The sequence below is a fragment of the Perissodus microlepis genome, chromosome 7, assembly GCF_051167445.1.
Source record: "Perissodus microlepis isolate ML-2025 ecotype Zambia chromosome 7, ASM5116744v1, whole genome shotgun sequence".
In the NCBI taxonomy this organism is placed as follows: domain Eukaryota; kingdom Metazoa; phylum Chordata; class Actinopteri; order Cichliformes; family Cichlidae; genus Perissodus; species Perissodus microlepis.
This window is the reverse complement of record NC_140467.1, coordinates 5,620,699-5,642,630: the sequence shown is the minus strand read 5'-3', so window position 1 is coordinate 5,642,630 and position 21,932 is coordinate 5,620,699. Positions and strand designations below refer to the sequence as shown.

The window sequence follows — 21,932 nt, the reverse complement described above, 5'->3', positions numbered from 1 at the left end:
CAAATAGTCAGAAATTGCAAGATGATGCAAAGCTTTGTGTCAAATATGGTAGCAGACTCAATTAAATTTAAAAAATAAAACTTTTCAATTTAAAATTGACTAAACTGGGGGTAGTTCACTGGCCGACATATACTGGTGATTGTTTATAGAAGAATACTTATCAGTGAGCACTGGTATTGTGGTGATTGTTGTATCTGTCAGGAGAAAGTACCTGATGCACTGTTTAACATCTGCAGTGGAGCGTACTGTTGCTGGCTGTCTATCCTTCATTTCACAAACACAAAGAGCTGTTAAAATACGGTGTGGTGCATGTACCTGTTCCAACTTTTTCAAAGTACGGCGTTAAGTTTTTAAAAAAAAAATGTTTGTTAAAGGACGTCGCATTGCACTTCTGCATTCATCTGAGTGGACTAAAGGAGACCACTCAGTACTCGGTTTCATTCTGTGATTCTAAGTAAAACATGAAGAGGAAACAAAAACAGTTTACAGAGCTGAACAATTGTTTTAAAAAGTGAAGTGGGAAAGTTTTTATTTTTTCAAAAGAAGGAAGAAGCCAATATAATACAACATGGTGTGTGAGGGATGCAACAGAGAAGTACAAACAACATATGAGAAGTGGAGGAGATACATGAAATCAATATGAGGAAGAATCAAATACCAAATACAAATAATCAATCTTAAAACGCCTCACATCAGAATAGCTAGGCAAACATAAATAACAGATAAAAAGTAAATAAACTGATAAACGTCTTTGTATACAGTAGGTATACTTTGAATACTTGGTGGAAATATATGTGATATATTTATAAAATCAATTAATTGAATCAGCAATTTATGAATATTTTTGTTGCTTTTCCATTTATTGACCTTTAGAGTTTTGACTGTCAATAAAGACATTTGAAGAAACAGATAACGCGGAAAAGTGATGTGTACTTTTCCTTATTATCTATCAAGCCAAACAATAAGCAATCATATCAAATGCACAGATTGTAAATCAGCACGAAATGCAGATACATCAGTAGGCCAATAAAAAATGGCTGACAACTACAGATCGGTGTTGACGTAACGTATTTAGATTTTAAAAATAATACAAATGATGTGTGAAAATATGTCAACGTGTCAGGTGTACCAATGGCCAGCACCTCCATCAAAAATGTTTAGTCTACATAGACACTCATGCCATATCATACCGTCCCTAATGATTCCAGTCATTGTCATCTGACATGTATGATAGCAAGAGCTGCACGTCAACCTCCAGTGACGTTATCGCAAAAAGAGAACTACTTCACCAACCACCAATAAACAACCAACAACCAACCAAAACAACCAACCAGGCTACAAGGAGAGCAGCTGGTAATGTGTGGCCCAAAAGTAAACAAATGACTCAACCGAGCATTGCTGAAGCACTTGCTAGTTGCACTCCTTTTGACAGGAAGAGCAAACATGGAAATTGCTGACATGGTTACGCAGTGGAAAAGCACAGCTTTAAAGAACTGGTGAAAAAGCTCAACTAAGGTTACAACATCGCATGCTGAAAATATTTTTCAAGTTCCATTTGAGTATGTGTGAATACTGAGCGTCTCCTTAAAAGTTACAGGGTTAAGTTACTTCACTTATTGCTGTTGTTAAAGTGTTATTCAGTTATTTATACTTTTATTTAAAATTTCACAGGAAATCACTACATAGGCTACTTTTGTGCTTACACTTGACTTCTGCGGTGTCACTGCTATTGCCCTATATTGTTGGGCGGCCTTGAATAAATTGACAGCTTGAATTCTGTTACCCGTTTGGTGGGTGGAGTGGTTGGTGCTCTGGCAGTAACTCACTGAAAAAGAAGGACATAAAAATGCCCATCATTTTTTTTGCACTACTAAATTCTGCTTCCTTTAGGCTGCACTCAATAAAACGTTTTTCAGCATTAATTTTCTATGCTGACAAAAAAAATGTATATACACATTACAAATTTCCTTGAAATATTGTTATATAACGTTGATGCTAACAAACATGAATCAGTATTTTGAGACCTGGAAAGATGAAAAATCATGTTCTGGCAGGCAAAAATAATGTTGGAAAAGTTTGTTGTTCAGGAAAATAAATTAGAGGTTGTGACTACTTCCCAAATCGTTCTATAACATAATTGCATATTCAGCATAATTTGAAACTAGTTACTGAGTGCATAGTGTTGTTAGGAAAGTTTTCATTAAGGTGACTGTGCAAGGAAGCAGAGGGTCATTTTCCTATGGACTTCTATACCGCTTCAACTGTCTTCTGGCAACCAGAGAAGTGCCCCCTACTGGCCAATCAAAGGAATGAATGTTTACTTCACATTAGCATTGGCTTCATTTTTGAGACCTGAGAGCTACGTCCATCTTCTATATGCAGTCAATGAGCATCGTGGAGCTTTGTGAAATGATAACATTTCTTCTCATTGCCAGTAACTTCAGTGTACTGTATAAACATCATTTAAGCGATTATTTGTAAAGCTTCAGTTGATCTATTTACATAAAAATATATTAACATAGCAACAATCCAACTAAACCTACACAGGAGCTGCTCCCATCAACATAAGTGGACCATTAACACCACAAAGTGGGTAGGTAAATTTTGTATCCCAGTTTATCGTTAGCCTGTCACCATACTGCAGGTGCTCTGAGCTCAGTTTCCAGCACTTGTTGCATTACCACCAGTCTTAAAAAACATTTCCGTTCAACTTTATCTTGATATAAACAAAGATTTAAAAAAGAAAAAGAAACGAAATGAAATGAAATGAAAACAACTTACAAGTGAGTTAGCAGGCGTTTTCAATTCAGCGGACAGTCGAGTGCTTCATCTCATCTTCCAGCTGCTCACTGTGGGCAAAAGTCCGCGCTCCAGTCCGGTAAAGGCAAACTACACGACTTCCGGTTCGCCCTTTCAAATTAAAGGTCTTAACGACAAGCTTGTGAAAAAATAAAATGAAATAACGTGAAATGCAATGCTTCTGGGGAGTTGTACCTCCCCAGAAGCGAAAATTATATTGGAAATAAACAAAATAAACAAAAACTCGTGAACATCTGCATTAAAAAATAAGTGAGTTATAATAATATTAATGAGCAAAGATCTCCTGTGCCCCAAAGCAATATGGCTCCGAGGTAAGGAAGTAACAATTCACCTTACACCTCACCTAACAATTGCTTCACCGCACACAAAGGTGTGATCTGACGTCTGTTCCTCCTGTCATCTCTTACTGGAGTCATTTTGTTAGGGAATTTGGGAAGAATTTGGTCTTTCTCACACTTTTTTTGTTTGTTTATGACAAACAAAATGAAGGCGGTCTCTTTCAAATTAATTCATAGGTTTTACCCTGTGAAAAAAGACTTGCTCCCATTTATTTTGGTCTTGTACTTACGCACAGCTTTCATGGAAAGACATTGTTTATTTTATTTCTAACAAAATCTTGTCAGACTTTGTACTTTTCTACAAATAAAAAAATCTTATATGGTGTACTGACTTTAGCGAGAAGGACTCAAAAGCTTTTTACCTCATCTACTTGACTTTACTCCTTGCCAAATTACACATACATAAATGATAAAAACATTAATTTGTAATGCTTGTAATGTCTTTGTTTAATGTTACCGTCGCTCTTTTCTTTTTTTCTTCTTCCCCTATATGTATCTGTATTTGTTTATATACATGCTTGTATATAAACTGACTCCTTTAGTCCACTCACATTAATGCAAAATTGCAATGCGACACCTTTTCTAAAAAAAAAAAAAAACAGGTATATGCACCACGCCGTCCTTGAACAGCTCTTTGTGTTTGTGAAATGAAGCATTGATAGCCTGTATCACAAAGCAACAGTACACATGTTTATTTGTGAAAAACAAAATCTGGGAACAACAGTGATAAGGTATAATTTAAAAATACCAGTGTAAAATACCAGTTCAAAATAAGGCAAGTGAAAGGGGATAAAAATGTTTTCCAGAGGAAAGCGGGAGCTATCACTTTCCTATCATTCTTTTTAATTGATACCCATGGTTGCACTGATATGATAAGGCATCAACAAGTGGGGCCAGTGCCACCCCAGGCTATGCCCTGTGCGTCCATGCATACTTATACACATTTTTATAGAAATGACTAATGGCAAATGATTAACCGCCACTTTTGGAGGAACAACCTGGAGCTGTGTCTCCATGGCAGCAGCAAACACTAATAAGCCTTTTAGGATTGGCTCATTGTTTATTATGATAAAAAGCTAGTTAACCTGTGTCAACACATAGCTTTAGGTAGTCACAACAAACAGCGTGATGGATGTAGCAGAAAAGCATTTGTCCTTCAGACTGTTAGATCATTTAATGGATTGTAAGTAACAGCAGTTTTAATGATTTTGAAGTTGAAAATCACCTCTCTCCTCCTCAAACAAATCTGATTTGATCTGACAGGAGGAAGCTGGCACTATTAATAGATATTTTTCTGACTAAACTGATTGTGTTACATCACAATCTCTTCAGTATCTATGTAATGCATGAATATTGACTGTTACCCATGACTGATCTTACATAAGATTGTTATTCATTTAATTAAAAGAATGTATTTGTTGGTTCAAGAACATGTAGAACAACAATATTACTGAGTATTACTGAGTATATAGATTTTTTGCCAAATTGTTATTAATTGTAACAGTTAACATTATAACTGCTGTTACAGTTATTAATAATTATTGTTTCAAAATAAAGACAAAATCTAGGTCTGTGAATGTTAGCCTAAGTGTTTCATTCACATCAGTTTGAGCAAAAAAATAAATAAAACCAATAATGAATATCGGTCTGTTTAAGACTCTCTCTTGCACATCAGGTAATCCTTGTTGCCTCTGCTCAAAGTTTCTGAACACACGGCATTGAAACACAATGAGTGGTAAGTGCTATGTAGCTCCAGTATGCCAATTTAAGATTGCAAAACAGTGACTCAAAGCAGTGCCTTAGGTCATCATTCCTGATATATCCTCTCCGTGCAGTGTGAAGCTGCAGTTTTTAGTCTATATTATCTTACGTTTTATATTGCAAAAAGGCGATGACAAAGAAATCACGTTTCAGCAGCTTTACGTAATGTGACTTTCTCTCATACATAACGTGACTTTCTCCTAACCACTCTTCAGTGGTTCCTCCGTAAATCCAGAATTTCTCGTCACATACAAATGCTTCAGGCCCTCATACTATCATATTATGCCAACATTCCATCAGAATGCAGGCTTGCTTGTAGTTTCTAGAGATTCTAAATTGGGAGGCAGAGCCTTTAGCTACCAGGACCCTCTCCAGTGGAGTCAGCTCCCTATTGGATTTGGGAGACAGGTGTCTTTACTTTTAAAATTAGACCTAAAACTTTCCTTTTTCATAAAGCTTAGTCAGGACAGGATCAGGTGCCCTTGAACCATCCCTTAGATATGCTGATATTGGCTCAGATTGCTGCGGGACTTCATGTGATGCACAGAGCACTTCTTCTCCATGTGTTTATATACCTCTGCAACATGTCATTATAATTTTATCTTCTCTCTCCCTTAGTGTGTTTGGTCCCGTCTTCCTATGCTCTGTTTTCTTTTGTCTTCTCTTTCTTCTTTTCTCTTTCCTTTCACCCCCAACCGGTCCTGTCAGATGGCTGCCCCTCCCTGAGCCTGGTTCTGCCAGAGGTTTCTTCCTGTTAAACGGGAGTTTCCCTTCCCATTGTCACAAAGTGCTTGCTCATCAGGGGGCACTTGATTGTTTGGGGTTTTTCCAATACTTTATCTTAGAACTATGATATCTAACCAGATTCTTACTCTGGATGGCATTACCTTGGCCTCCAGTAACACTGTGAGGAACCTTGGAGTCATTTTTGACCAGGATATGTCCTTCAATGCACATATTAAACAAATATGTAAGACTGCTTTCTTCCATTTGCACAACATCTCTAAAGTTAGAAATATCCTGTCTCAGAGTGACGCTGAAAAACTAGTTCATGCATTTATTACTTCCAGGCTGGACTACTGTAATTCATTATTATCAGGATGTCTTAAAAATTCCCTGAAAAGCCTTCAGTTAATCCAAAATGCTGCAGCAAGAGTCCTGACAGGGACTAGAAAGAGAGAGAATATTTCTCCTGTATTGGCTTCCCTTCATTGGCTTCTTGTTAAATCCAGAATTGAATTCAAAATCCTGCTCCTCACATACAAGGTCTTAAATAATCAGGCCCCATCTTATCTTAACGACCTTATAGTACCATATCACCCTATTAGAGCACTTCGCTCTCGCACTGCAGGCTGACTTGTTGTTCCTAGAGTATTTAAAAGTAGAATGGGAGGCAGAGCCTTCAGTTTTCAGGCCTCTCTTCTATGGAACCAGCTCCCAGTTTGGATTCAGGAGACAGACACTATCTCTACTTTTAAGATTAGGCTTAAAACTTTCCTTTTTGCTAAAGCATATAGTTAGGGCTGAATCAGGTGACCCTGAATTCTCCCTTAGTTATGCTGCAATAGGCATAGGCTGTTGGGGGACTCCCATGATGCATTGAGTTTTTCCTTTTCAGTCATCTTTTTCACTTACTATGTGTTAATAGACCTCTCTGCATTGAATCATACTTGTTATTAATCTCTGTCTCTCTTCCACAGTATGTCTTCTATCCTGTCTTCCTTCTCTCACCCCAACCGGTCGCAACAGATGGCCCCGCCCCTCCCTGAGCCTGGTTCTGCCAGAGGTTTCTTCCTGTTAAAAGGGAGTTTTTCTCTCCCACTGTCGCCAAAGTGCTTGCTCATAGGGGGTCATTTGATTTTTGGGTTTTTCTCTATATGTATTATTGTAGGGTCTACCTTACAATATAAAGCACCTTGAAGTGACTGTTGTTGTGATTTGGCACTGTATAAATAAAACTGAATTGAATTGAATTACAGTATAAAGTACTTTGAGGTTACTGTTGTTGTAAACCTGAATTGAATAGAATATATTTTTACCATACAGATCAAATTAAATTCAAATTAAACACCTGCAAATGTAAAGGAATAATTATTGTGTTCATGCCTTTTGTTTGCCATTATGGACAGCACGTCTGCATTTGGTTGTAAAGGTGTCAGTGGAAAATGAGTTATGAAACCTAAATATCTTACAAAGGAATGTTCCTCGCGGCAGAATCGTGTGGTACTGTACAAATGGCGTCTCCCAGACCTGTCTGAACTCATGTAGGTATTTCCAGTTCCAACGCCTGATAGAAAAAGTGACTCGTCTCAAGTCAAAACACGATGATATTATCATAATACCTCATTTTCACTATCAATTTTCCGTTAATTTATTTGGACATTTTTTTACAGCAATTACAGCAAGAAGGTGCGGCTTTGATAGTATTCTGAAGAATGTAACTACAACCTAAAGTACCTGGGTCCTATTCACCACATCTGGAACTTATTATTATAAGTATTCATGGCATGTGCTGACATACAGTATATGTGCTGCTCCACTTCACTGTTGACAAATACTGTATGTGTAAAGTCTATTGTGTGGGTGTATTAGCGGCAGACAGGAGCATTTTTCTTGAAGTCTACTTGATTCTCTTTTAGAACTTTCTGAATAATCTTATACATTTTTATAATTAACAAGTTTATGATTCAGTTTTCTTTGTACATTGGTACTATATCTGATGCAACTCTAAAGATAGAGGGGGGTTTTAAATTTAGAAAAGCACCATGTCTTTTGACGTTAAGGGCAAATAAATCTGTTGTTTTTAGTACATGTACAACCCAATTTGCTCAGTTCAAAAGCCTGTATCTTTGATGTTATGGGGGTGCATGGGTGTCTGTGGAATTGGTAGCTTGCACATTTGCAATGACACCATAAATGCTGAAAGATATATCCAGGCTTTAAAGAACTATATGTTCCCAACCAGATGGCATCTTAAGTTCTAGGGATGGCCTTGCATATTTCAGCAGGGCAATGCTACTAACTGTCTTGCTACATAATCTTACAACAGCATGGCTTTGTAGTAGAAGAGTCGGGGTGCTGAACCTGGCCCGCCTATCCAAAAGTGTTGAGCAGCAAGAATTCTATATAGGAAAAAAAAACTCTCCTCATCTAAAAATCTAGTAACGGGTCTCCTCAGTCTACAGACATTTGCAGATTGTTGTTTTAAAAAAGGAAGGCTGCTATACAGCAGTCAGCAAGGCCTGTTCCAACTTTGTTGAAATGTGACATCATAAAATGTTTCAGTTTAAACATTGGATATTTATCAATGTTCTGTTGTGAATAAAATAGGTTTTGGATTATTCTTTTTACTTTCACATAAAAAATGAACTTCAAAATTATTTAATTATTTTCTTGTTGGGTTTTTTTCCACAGTGTTTACCACCCCTAAACATTAGATAGAAACACACCTTTATGGTTTCTGACAACATTTTGGTAATAACTGAGTGAGTGAAGATAGCGCATCGCCGGAGCACCACTTCCTGCCATAAAAGACATCTACAGGAAGCGGTGTCTGAAAAGGGCTGGGAAAATCATCAAAGACCCCAGTCACCCATCACATGGACTCTTCACCCTCCTGCCCTCTGGGAGGCGCTACAGGAGCCTCCGGACTAAGACCACCAGGTACCGGAACAGCTTCTTCCCCACAGCTGTCAGACTCCTGAACTCTGCCTCCTGACATCTGACCCACACTAAACTCATGGACTGGACATACACACACCACAACCACCTACACACACACACAATGGACAACCGTACCCTCAAACACACAATAATAACATGGACTGAACCACCACTCACAACCACTAGCACTTTATATAGCCTCTGTAGAAATTATCCACATATCTCACTTATCTTAACTGCACTACTGTATAGTTCTGTGTAAATAATCATTCTGTACATACGATAATTTTTAATCCTACAACTGTTTATAACTTGCATAGTTCACATTTCTGTATAACTGTATATCTCAGATTTCTGTATAGTTTTTTTATTTCATATTTATATCCTGTTCATAGCCTGTACATAGCTTGTACTCACTACAGCCTGTACATACTTATAGTTATAGAATATTCACAACATACTTCATACCGTGTACATTACAACATATCATAATAGACCCATTTCTGTAATATACTTACACATCTATATTATTGTTAATATATATTGTAATATATCTATATCACTAAAGCACTTCTGGATGGATGCAAACTGCATTTCGTTGCCCTGTACCTGTGCATGTGCAATGACAATAAAGTTGAATTCTAATTCTATTCTATTCTAGGTGGACACCATCCCACTTTCCCACCATAAAAGGCATTGCATTTCATTCCATTCTCCTCTACCTGCATCCTGAGATGTAATACAGAGAGACCAGAGGGATGGGAGTGTGGCTACAAAAGCCTGACAGGGAGTGAGAAAATTAAACAATCCTATAGACAAAGCAGTTATGTGAAAAGATGGGGTGGCTGCCTGATGGAAAGTGCTGCTAGAAAATAAGAAAAGAACTAACGTGTTACATAACAGCTGGATGGCTGTAGGCAATTACATGTTCAAACATACATAAATTCCTACTTTAAGAGCATGTACATCTCTTAATCCAGCACTGTGGTCAGAAGTATTAGCAATACTATCCTGTTGTTCTTTTTTTGTACTTTGAGTCATTTATTTACATCCTGTTTCTGTGGACATAAGTGACGCACGACAGACACAAATATGGGACGTGCGTTCTAACCTGTGTGTCCTGCTGTGTGTGTGTGTGCTTATGTCAGGTGTTCGTACAAAACACGGGGCAAGTTTGGAGACATCACTGTGCTGGTTGTCGGGGTTTCCTTGAAATGAAGTTCCATGTTATAATTATTGTGACGGCTTCAAAACAAACTTGTCCCGGCATAATTTGCTCTTAAGAACCACTAAGGAATTAGGCTGCCACTCTGGCCCTCATTTCCACAAATGCAGTGTTGTTAGTTCCAGTTGTTTCTCAGAACAAATGAGTCTGAGATTGACCGTCACAGTGCAGGCGATGGGTAATTCTCCATAGCACTTGGAAAACAAAGGTTATATCATAGTTAAAACATATAAACTCTACATGGACTTGATTTTTTTTTCATTCTATTACGGCATTGCTGTATCAGTAAAATATGAAATATGCTTGTATGTTGTACATTTATATGGCAAATACTATAGCATGCACTTTGAGGTAACCCCAGCCTTAAGTGTAGTCAAACAGACAAAAAAAATAATGAATGTCACATGTCAAGGTGGTAGGTTTGAAGGATTGCTTGCTCAGCGTGGTTGAAGCAATGGATTCATTTTCTGATTTAATATTTACACACAGTGCCCTCAAGTGACAATATGAGACTATTACACATTGAACATCAGGAACTTTACCATCACTGCAGGTAGTCTTTGTGGAAGTTCACATTTTACATCTTTCCAGCTAAAACAGCACAGGGCTGCATTTGTAAAAATTCTATAGAGCATCCTGAGATGTGCACTTAGGGTCTCTTCGATATTTTAGTCTATTTAAGAGCAGTTCTGTGGTGTGAGAGGTTTTGTCTCAGTAAAGGAAAATACCCAACTACTGTTTGCGCTGTGAGCTTCGTGAGCACTGGATGCCGTTGAACTAGTGAACAACAACTGTATCTTCAGTTCTTAAAAAACAGAGAAAAAGAAACGATGGTGTAAACTATGACAAATCAATATATGGCTGAGTGATGAGTTGGAAAAGGGGAAAGACCCCATTTAATGGAGCAGTTAAGAGCAGTCATACTGACAGGGGACAGTCAACAGTCTGGCTGTGAGCTCCCTCTGCAAGACTGGTGTATGTGGTGCTGGTGATGTTTCTGTAAAGCTGCCCTGGCTGTGTGAGGGCGAGTTATTGCTGGTCTCTTGAGGATTTTGGATATCTCACACTTCTGGCCTGGCTGCTCACCAGAGTCCATCTTCACACTAAAAGACAGAGATCTTTTTTAATGTCCACATTCCACTGACCAAGTTGAGATCACAATTTAACTATAATATGGTGATGTCACTGATTTACAAAACTCAACTGAACATTTTACAACAAAATGTGTTGTTTCAAATGTGACTATTTAAATATAAAGATACTTTTTAATAATGACATACCGTGAATGCTTCAGCCTTTCACTTGGGGCAGCTGTTGGAGGTGGGTGCGGTATGGGTGCAGGCAGAGTCATTGGAGGCACACTCATTTGCAGGTCTGTATCTCCTGAAGTCCTACATATTTCAAAGGCGCTGCTGAATTCAGGTAAATATTGTGGTCTGGCCCGGCTAAGGTGAAGCCTCCGTGCACGGATCCCTTGCAGTTTCAAATCAGGAGGAGGAGAAGGGGACACTGCGGTTTTGGGGGCCAGCGACAGTCGAGCCATATCCCAGTTTTTTCTGGGAAGCAGATCTAAAAATAAACAAACAATAAGAATAATTGAAATAATTCAGTTATTATTCTCCTTACATTACAAAAAGATCAGACATTACAATTACTGCTTTTATTCTGTACAGCCTTATTTATAATTTGTGAAGTTATAAATAACTTCACAAAGTTCTCACCTGGGGAAAGAGACTGGAAAGAGAAATCTAGTGAGGCTGCATCTTGGTTGTCACACTTTTTCTCCTCTTCATGTTCTTCATTACTGCTGTCACTCCTCATAGCACCACAGCCATCTTCTTCCTCATCACAACAGGCTTCTTCATCATCAGAGTGCTGAATGGACAAGATTTGTGGCAGTCTGTCTTTCGCTATGGCCTCAAGACGTCTGAAACAAAGAATGATGATATTTAGTTTCATGTGCATACAAGTCTTCAGACATAGCCACATCGACAGCTTCTGCAATTTTAACCGGCTGTGAAGAGGCTTTGTATTTGTGAAATCCTCCACAGCCCTCTGATGGTATTCAAATGGACAACTGTTTTAATATGCAATTAATCTATTGCATGGTCAGTAATGGCAAGATATAGATTAAAATGTAGCTTTTATTATTTTTTACATGTATGTGTTTTTAAAAAAGTAATTCAGCATGTAATACCTGCTATGCTGTTCCCTCCAAGCTCTGAGCTCTGCAAAGACATCAGCACGTTCTGTCAGATCAGGCTCCTCGAGGTCATATGTGTGTTCTGGTACGTGAATGGGAATGTCTCGGGGGGTGAAAGTAGACCTGGTGGGTGCTGTCTATCAGACAGTAGAGAGGCACAACAAGCATGAGTGGTAATAGATGATGGTAGGAAACTTAAAGTAATAGAGGCCTAAGAGCATATTAATTATGGATAGCAAGAACAGTGAGGAACAACAAACACAGCAAGGGCAGATTGAATGAGACAGAAAGGTATAAATAAGATGCAGAGTGACAGTGGTGGGGTGTATTTATGCCAGTTATAACAGATCAGAGGGTGGTGACAGTGATAGCCCCGTCTGTCAACTTCTTCTGACACAACCCTTCTCACATCTCCATCACCCCTCACTATGCTTGTCCTCTCAGGTTGTTTGTCTGCCTGATAATAATTAGCTGATTCTTTTTATACTGACATGACATTAAAGAGACGAGCTGCTGGTGCCAGGCATTCATAATGGCCTGTCAAAGCTCATAAAGCTTGCTGTTCCTCTTAGTGGACAATGAAGACTCTGTTTTATGGGGAACAGCGAGACAGAAATAACTCATGTATATGGATCACAGCGTGTGGTGTATGGATTCATCTCATAATTTATTAAGTGAGATCAAATAATTTTCTCCACTGCATTGCAGGACTTTGTTGCTACTTACCCTTAACTTTTGTCGCTTTGCTCGAATAGCCTGGACTGGGTTCCCACAGAAGATGATGTTACCTGCTCCTTCAAAAATTGACAGAGTAAAACAGGCATCAGTGATTGAAACTGTCATTATTTCATGGCACAATTAAGTCCTCTTGGTGGCACTGTTGAGCAAAGATTGTTTTTACTGCTCCAACAGTTCACCTGCACAGAGTAATGCTAATCAAAATAAAATGGAAATGGCACTAAGACTAATGAGATCAACCACAGGAGTGCCTAACTGTGAGTCAGATTGCTGGTTTCAGCTTCCACTACTGCCAGATCTGAGTCTGCAGAACCAGGTCTGGATCCAGAAGGGGAGAGAACTCCAGGCCTGATCGCTGACATGACCCAGACACCGGAGAAGCTGGGAGAAGGGCATGTGGCTGAACTGGGTCGGCTGTAAGGAGGTACACTGTCGGTTGTCTCCTCTACAAAGACAAAAGTGAGGTGTTTGTTAAATCGTCATCTGAATATCTGGACCATGTTGATGGATTTAAAACAGTACACACACACACACACACACACACACACACACACACCATCACCAGCAGGATAAGAGGAGTTAGAATCTCTAATGGAGTTTCTGAGAATGTCCCAGTCTTCTCCCATGGTGGTACAGCAGCTAAGCCTGTCCTCCTCCACCTTTGCATCATCAAGGTAACGCAGCTGAGGGACCAGCTCCGTCACCGCTGCCCGGTAACTGTAGTCTGCCATCTGGGCAGGAGGAACGAAACAAGAGAAAATGACAGAGCTAAAGTGTACGACGAGATTCAAGATCACATTTAAATTATTTTTTTTTGCAACAGTGACATTTTTAATAATACGTGGTATTTTTAAATAGGGGGTGCCAGACAGCATAAGCTGATCCCAGCTCGTAACAACTAGCGTTTGTAAAGCCTTGCACTATAAATTCTAGACTTTTATCATCTGGAAGAGAGCAGAGAGCGAGAGAGAGGCCAGTGAATCGCTGGCCTCTCTTTGGTTTCACCAAACCACACAGATGCAGAAAATGAAAAGGAGAGTGTGAGAGGCCTGTAAACAAAAGCAAGAAAATGAGAGAAAAGAGGAGGAGAATGAGTTTTAAATAAGAGGAAGTGAGAGAAAGACAGAGCGCAAGAAGAGTGATCACTTGGCAAGGGAGTAAACCCAAGAACCCCCTCAGTCGTTACAAAGCACGGGCCTAATGCATATTCAGCTCAGCATCTCTCCTCATTGCCCTAGTTTCTTAATTAATGCTCTGCTGGTGGGTGTAAATAAACACATTCACAGTGGCCCAAAAAACTCAGCTCATTGCAGCTTCAGCCGTGTACCCAGCTACAATCAGTTTCACTGACTTGGTCCATGATAAGCTGTTTAAGGCTTTGTCACAGAAACCAAAAAATGCACCTTAACATAAAAATAAAGCATTGATGTTTACATACATACTATTTCAACAGTATGTTATGTCTACTTATTTTTGAGTATTTTGATGTCTCCTGCTCTAGCAGAGTGTTTCTGTTGAGTTAAGGACCCACATACAGAGAGTTGCGATCGCACACATGCTCTCATGTCTCAGCACAAACTGATTACATGTTAGAGATTATCTGTCTTCAGGGCTGACAGCCAGCACAGGCGAGACTGTTGAACGATTAGAACCACAAGTTGCATTTGCAAGTTGGCATTTACAACATCAAATGAATACAACACTTCCTTTTCAGGAACTCTGCCCAGCTCCTTGCTCAAGCTCTATTCAGCTGCAACCATTCTTGGTTTCGTTTTATCTTTTGCCAGACTGCCACTCTGAGCATTGCACCACTCTGTAGCGGTTGCTTCAAGATGTACTGGGTATGTTAATCGCAATAGGAGCATCCGCTTAAAGTCTGAACAACAAAGGACAAACACATCGCATAATACTCATACCTGAGTTGATGTAGGGTTTGGGCGTAAACAGACAGGGTTTCCCTCCAGGGTAAGTCTCTGCAGTTTGCTACATAAACTGAGATACTGAACCTGGACTAAATCATCCACGTCATTCCCTTCCAGATCTAACAGCTGCAGGTTCTCTAGCATGCCAACCTGACTCAGGTCTGACACGTTGTTATAGGACAAGTACAGCTCCTGAGAAGAAGGACAGGAAATAAGTGTTAAGTGGTAGAAAATGTGTAATTAATGAACTGAACCAGCAGAAGGAAAATGCACTAAAGAAAAAAAACATGTTGGACCCAAGTCACACTGTGGTATCGTCCCATGTCACAGACAGTTGGACGTTTTAAACAGCGTAAGTTCAATTACTTGAATCATATGTTACTACCTAGGCACGTTCAGTATTTGCCGCAAAAACGTGGAAATGAATTTTGTTCCGTACACACATTTTTTAACTTTTGCAAAAAGAGAAAAGAAAGAAGCTACCAAGCTCCTGAATAGTTCCTACAAAGCCACCTGTAACCTATAAAGTCTACCGTAACAGCACAGAAAGTAGTAATCCCATCTAGGTCTCGTAGGCAGCACCGAGACATCCATAGCACCTGCAGTTGGGAGATGGTGGTTCCCAAGTCTCTAGGGAGACAAAATAACACAAACTTGATTTAGAGGCAGGAAAGAGAGTTACATAATCATGGCTAAAAAAAGGATACTTTCTTGGCTACTGAAGCTTGCGGCTCCTTTCTCTTCGTGAAAATTATGTCCTGTTCACTGTCTCCCGCTTTCCTCCCTGCCTGAACCTTTCCACAATAGTTTCAGTCAGTGTACCTTACACTACAACACCGACTCCACTACAACTCCCACAACCCAAAGCAGGAAATGCTATCAGAGCCAGTGCATGTCTGGCTGACTCTGCTCTGCTCTGGTGCTCTCGGGGTGGAGCAGACAGTTCACTATCTTTCTCTGTGTACAGTTCTGTGCAAAAGTCTCAGAGTACTCTTCATTTTATTATATTCTGATAGGAAAATTTTAAATTAGGTGCAGGGATTTATTGAAATGAACATAAATACAGTCTGTTATACCTGGGGAGGCCAATCCATGACTGACAGTGTTGCAGTTATTGCATTGGCAGTGTGTTGGGGATCGCTGGCGTGTTGAAACATGAAGCTGTTGTCAATCCAGCAATTTTCAGATGGCATTGCAAGGTAGATGGTACTTTTCTGTGATCGTAACACTTTCAGTGTTGGGGAGATTTCCAACACCACTGGCTGAAATGCAGCTCCAAACCATGACAGAGCCCTCCACAGTGTTCTACAGATGGCTGTAGACACTAACTCTTGTACATCTCTCCTGTCCTCCTCCATAAATATTGATTATTAGATAATTAGATAAACAAAACAATTTTTCTCATTTTCATGTAACACTTGTGTCATTGTCCAATTTCCTTATTTTAAATAAAGACACACTGCCCACCATGCTTAGATATGCCACGTTTTCAGCTAACAGCTCTTTGGGAATCACATTGGTGGTTCAAATATATTACTTTATTGCTTGTGTTATCTTTTGGTATCTTTTATTATCTGTTCATAGATACAACTACAGAACTGGGAACGGATTATGTTTTTTGTGACAGACTGCTACTAACAGAGTGCCTACAGATACAAAAATTCTTCCTTCGCTAAACTTTCTGTTATGTGCACAACATTCACGTTCATCCCTTCAGTTGGGTGCATTTTTTATGCTCGAATAATACATATTTCATATTTCTATGTTAACTTGTTTAACAAACAAAAAAAATTCCTCTGAAAATGGTTAGGTGTAAGCGATGGACTGAAAATGAGTGAAAAACTGCCAATGTCTAAATGAAACCTTTTCAAGACTTTATATTTAAATAGACCACATTCAAGAAAATCTGTCTCGTGAGAAGCAAAATATAAAGTAATGAGAGATGGGTCAAGACTTTTGCACAGTAATGGTAAAAAATATTCTCTCCATCTCACTTACTGTGACAACAATTTGTAGCTTTTCTTCAATATACTTTTGATGAAACAGCTGTAGCTATGATCACTGGACAAGCTAGGAAAGACTTTAGATATTCCCTGTCTCTTTCTGAGGATCAAATGCATGATTTTGAAATCTGATAGTACCTGAACCCCTCTGTATCCTATTGTGAGAAAGGTGGTTTAACCTGTTCTCTGTGTATCTCTAAACCTGTACACAGGTCTCACCTCTATGGTGTCTGGTTTACAAGTTGCAACAAGCATCTTCCACACATAAATATTGGAAGTCCCTATTTCAAAACCTTGTCACTATAGCCATACTATACTTCTTTGGGTAAGCTCATAACTTTTGACTTCCTGTAATGACACAAAGCAAGACCAGAGTAAACCATGACAGCATTCACTAAACTATGGGTTTTTTTTCTGTTCTGGGTTAACTTAGATTTATTTCTCTTCAAAGAAATATGTGGGTTTTCCTATTTTGGAAACATGTATAAAATAAGATAAAAATGACCAGAAGCATGCGTCAGTGTCATCTTGGAAATCTATTATTTATGATACTTTGTAAATTTGTTTCTCAGGAATACAAACTTTGAAGTAAACAAAAAGATGGTATTTTTGTCTTACTTACCTTACTGACAGGATCCTGCTGTTGTTCATTTTTAGCTGCACTAATCCAGGCAAGTAGACACCTGCAAGAAAATTAGTTAAACAAAACTATTTTTCTCATTTTCATGTAACACTGGTGTCATTTTAACATGGTTTCGTTCTTATCACCTGATTTATTTGCTAATCAGATGTTCAGCATCATTTAAGGAAAAGAAAGCGTCCCTGAAGTGGCAGGTAAAACATGACTCATACATGTACAGACAGTGTTTGTCATGCCTTACACAATCTAGGATTTTTTCTGAGGACAAAGCTCAGTCATAATAAATATATCCCACTACCATTATCTAATGATGGCTGGCACACCTGTGAGGTAATCAGGTCTGGAAATTTATGACTGTCTGCTCGTTCTGTGTTGTGATTATTACAAGTATCTGTTATGAATCATTACTGTAAATTGTGTTAACAGTTTCTCATTGCTCGTTAGTTTAACTGAACTTAAATGAGATAAACGTTACTGTATTTTTTGTAGCCTTGGCTACACAAAGAAAACAATAACACCACTGATGCTGACTAACAGTGAGTTCTAATAAGTACACATACAAACAGACACCTATTGTTTTACTGTTTTACATATTCAGCTGCAGTACTGTGCAAAAGTCTTGAGCCATTCCTCATTTGTTTGTATTTTGTCTTCAAGGAACCAGACTTTGTTGTATTTAATTATTCTTGAACAACAGGTCTCTAGGCTTTCTGAAGTTTTTCTTGGGACACTGGCTGCTTTTTTACTTATTTTCAGTACAGTCTTTGTACTTGATCATTTTCTTAGTTAAACTACTTAACACTGACCTATGAATCATTCAACAACTAAAAAAGGTACCTAACTCAAGAGGTGAACTGGTTTTGTGTCTGCACACAACTTACACAACAGACAATTTAGAAAAGAACCAATTTTAAATTCTATATTTAGGGACTTTTTTACAAGCTGCCTGTCACAGTAACAATTCATTTGTTTAGTCGAGTCTACAAAAGATAACACAGTTTGACAGCCGCAAAATAACTACAGCAGAGGAACAGTATCAACAAGTCATGTATTTAAGAAATTAGAAAAAAAAATCCAGCAAAAATACACAAAAAACTGGACTAAAAAATTAGTGGCAACAGATCTTATGGAGTGATAAATACAAATTGGACATTTTTGGTTCAAGTCATCATCAATATGTATGGAGAAGGTCAAGAGAGAGGTAGAACAGTGAATGTCTACAGACATCTGTAAAACACAGTGTCATGGTTTGGAGCTGCATTTAAGCCAGTGATAGACCAATATGGTCCAATTTTGATCACAATCTGGAAAGTGTTGTATTTGCAACGACTTCATGTTTAAGTATGCTAATGATCCCAAACATGCTGCCACTGCTGTAAAAGCATACCTGGATAGAAAAACATGCCATGGCCTCTCCAGAACACGGACTTCAACATTACCTAAGCAGTGTGGGATCGTGTTGACTGAGAACAGAACAAAAGGCAGCCAAACTCCCAAGAAGAGCTTTGAAATGTCCTTCTAGAACCCTGAAGACTACTTAAAGAAATTACAAGAAAGCTTGCGTAAGAGAGTTGAGACTGTGTTGAAGAATAAAAGTGGTCATGCTAAATACTGACTTTGGTAGACCAAATCTTGTTAGATTATTACAAACGCTGATTATGGTGTATATTTGTGTATATTTGCACATACTTCAGTGAATCACTGCACCTATTTCCCATATTTCTTGCAAAATATAACCGAATGAAGGGTGCCTCAAGACTTGCACAGTGCACAGTACTGTATTTAATCAGTGACATGTTATATGTCTTACCAAAGTTACCAAGTGTGTTTTCTTGAGTGTCTACACAGATCTCCAGTGAGGTCACATTAGAGAGGTCTTGTGTGCCACACAGCAATTTCTGTAGGAGGAGAATAAGAAGCTGACCTGGGCAGAAGGGCACTGTCTCTTTACTTTATGTAGTCTGTATCATTCTGTAGCTACGATTAACAAACATGACTTTGACTTGATGTAAAATCTTTGAAGAATTTTTTTTGCCCAATTTCAGTTTCAAACATAATCTTTTTAAGCAAAAATCAAAGAGGATTTTAATTAGTATAAGAGACAACACTAACGGAATTATTTCAGTAAAATAGGCATTATAATACAGGCAAGATGTATATGGTAGATGTTATCCAGATGCTAACATTTGCTATTGTCAATTTAGAATTATGCTAAACTGACTAAATGCTTTCACTAGTATATTACATATATAGTATATTATATTCGTATAAACAACATGATAAGAGGTTTATAACGGTGATAAATACTAACTGTATTTAAAGGTACCCACCAACTTCTCCGGGGAGAGATAAAATTCCACTGGTGTTTCAGAGTCCTCACAGGGTTTACTTGCAGGAGTTGGGTTGATGGAGCCTGAACCACTCAGCTCAGTCACCAGGACCCGTGCTGTACCAGACCTGACCCCGTGGGGCACAGACCCATGACAGTAACTCATGCCTCACGCTGTATAAAATAAACAATCATAAAGTTAAATTGAAAACACCAAAAAGGCTTGTGAAACAAAAGGGAAACAGTGAGCAGTACCTTCTCTACAGCCAGATATTCTAAGTAGCGCTAAATAAAGCAGCATGTACCCTAGCTACATGCTGGTGTATACGGAAATATAATATTATATCTATAATAAGAATATACATCACCTTTTGCAGAATTTTCCCGTCTGTGTCACTAGATAGTCTATACATTTACATTCAAACCTACAACTGAGGGCTCGCAAGCAAAAGTTTCCTTGGCAACCACAGACGACTTCCTGGATACGGCACAAACTGACCCCAGAGCCGCTGAATGGATTCCATTCAGCGGCCCAGTTAGACCCGTGGCTCCCTGGGATATGTAGTACACTCCGATATTTCTTATGGTTGGCACTCATCTAATCTATTATCCAGTAGTTACTGGATAATATCCTGTCGATATTGATGAGATCAATCCAGGACTGATAACGTTTTCTTGTGCCTTTCTTTTTTATTTAAATAATTTTTGTGTGCACTAGCAGTCTGTTTGGGATCATCAGAATGCTGAAAAATGAAGCTGTTCCCAATCAGACGATTTAGTGGATCAAAATCTAACAGAACCTTTCTACATTCATAATAATAATAATAAGTCGTTTCATCTCAACATAAGATCTGTTTCCATTGATTTTCAGCCCAGTTCTTGTGTAATTTGGCATACTCCAACCTTTTTTCCCCCTTTTTCCCTTCATGACAGCCACTGAGAACATTTCTGATGAAGATTCAGCAAACAGTAGATTGATCAACTGAAGGACAAGATACATCTCTTAGGTCCTGTGTCGGGTCTTTCTTTCTGTTGATTAGCTGTAAATCATTTTATGCCTGTCACATCCTCCACTGGCCCAGATTGCCCAGATTTTTTTAGGGGCACACTGCACAGTATTAACGATTTTCCAAGTTTTCAGCAAACAGTTCTTTGGGAAACATCAAAAACTGCGTTAAACATGTGTTATCTTTGACATTTCTCATACATACAACTGAAGAAAATGATGCTAGTAGCAAAGAGCCTAAAATACCAATTTAAATTATGTTTAGACACAACGCTGATTCATGCCTCGAGTGAGGTACATTTCTTATACTTGAATGATTCATACAGTCAGTGTTAGTGAGTGGTTGAACAAAAAAAATATTCCTCAAAAGCATTTGGGTTATGTCTACAACAAGTCCTCAGCCTTGGTCAAGCACATGGACTGGGCTACAAAATGAGTACAAAAAAAATCAGTCAGTGTCCAAAGAAAATTGTTGAAACCGTCAGAACTATTGCTTAAAAAATTAAGAAAGTCTGGATCAGGAGGGGGAAAAAAATTACAGAAAGGATCAGAGCACAAGCATAAAACCACAATGAGTGGCCAACTGTTGCACTTGCATGGAATAAAAAAAATCCCAGCACCTGGAACAGAAAAATATGAAAAAAAAAACATACAGTTAAAAAAAATCAACAATCCTGAATAATTAATCTGTGAAATTGAATATGAAGAGGTTAGAAACATTATTACTTGGAGTGGACCAATAACGGTATTTTGTTTCAAAATTACATCCTACTGAGTTGTAACTACTGAAACAAAAAGTGTTACAATCACGCCTGCTCTCCCCTACCACATAATTTCGACATTACCTTTATAACTATCACCGGTTCCCAACCTTGAGTCATCACATAGAAAAAAAATCATAATGTCTGGGAAGTTTTGGTGATTTAGTTTATTCGTTTTTAAACTTTGGATATTCTCAACCAAAACACTGCTAGTCATCTGTTTGGGTGGCACTTACTTTTCAGAGTGGCGAAAGGTTATGCTGGGTAGAGATGGATAATAGTAATTTTAAAAAAAAGACAGCGTTCCTGTTTGTCAAACGAATTAACTTGGCATTCATGACTTTCAGGTTTTTGCATGAATTCAGATTTACGTGCCTCTATAAATACTCGGATTTAGCGTTTAAATGTGTAGGTCCAGTGGCCTTCACAGTGGAGTTGCCAAAAATCCGACAGCACAAGAACGCCACGGTAACATGCTTGGTAACCGGGGCGGATCTATGTTTGATAGAGCTGGGCGTGGGCA

At 38.6% G+C, this 21,932-nt stretch overlaps 2 protein-coding genes across 4 annotated transcripts in view; both read right to left on the bottom strand.

Moving 5' to 3' along the window:
* Positions 1 to 2,884, bottom strand: part of rassf7a (Ras association domain family member 7a) — a 43,913-nt gene extending 41,029 nt beyond the window's left edge. The window contains exons 1-2 of one of the 3 annotated variants that reach the window (XM_084932990.1): positions 2,782 to 2,832; positions 1,704 to 1,825 (exon numbers count right to left, since the gene is read on the bottom strand). The gene's annotated coding sequence lies outside the window, so the exon portion shown is untranslated. Of the gene's footprint in view, positions 1 to 1,703; positions 1,826 to 2,781 lie in introns of all 3 variants that reach the window. The other 2 variants (XM_084932989.1, XM_084932991.1) reach the window with 2 other exon arrangements.
* A 7,366-nt stretch (positions 2,885 to 10,250) lies between these two features.
* On the bottom strand, positions 10,251 to 21,931 carry lrrc56 (leucine rich repeat containing 56). Its single transcript, XM_084932977.1, has 13 exons — positions 20,011 to 21,931; positions 19,644 to 19,816; positions 19,124 to 19,211; positions 17,296 to 17,356; positions 15,204 to 15,300; positions 14,665 to 14,862; positions 13,305 to 13,479; positions 13,005 to 13,193; positions 12,737 to 12,804; positions 12,005 to 12,147; positions 11,529 to 11,734; positions 11,088 to 11,376; positions 10,251 to 10,910 (listed from the first exon to the last, which is right to left on the bottom strand). The coding sequence occupies exons 2-13, from the start codon at positions 19,806 to 19,808 to the stop codon at positions 10,745 to 10,747; spliced, it is 1,845 nt and encodes a 614-aa protein (XP_084789103.1). The 5' UTR covers positions 19,809 to 19,816; positions 20,011 to 21,931; the 3' UTR covers positions 10,251 to 10,744.
* Between the last annotated feature and the right edge of the window lies 1 nt (position 21,932).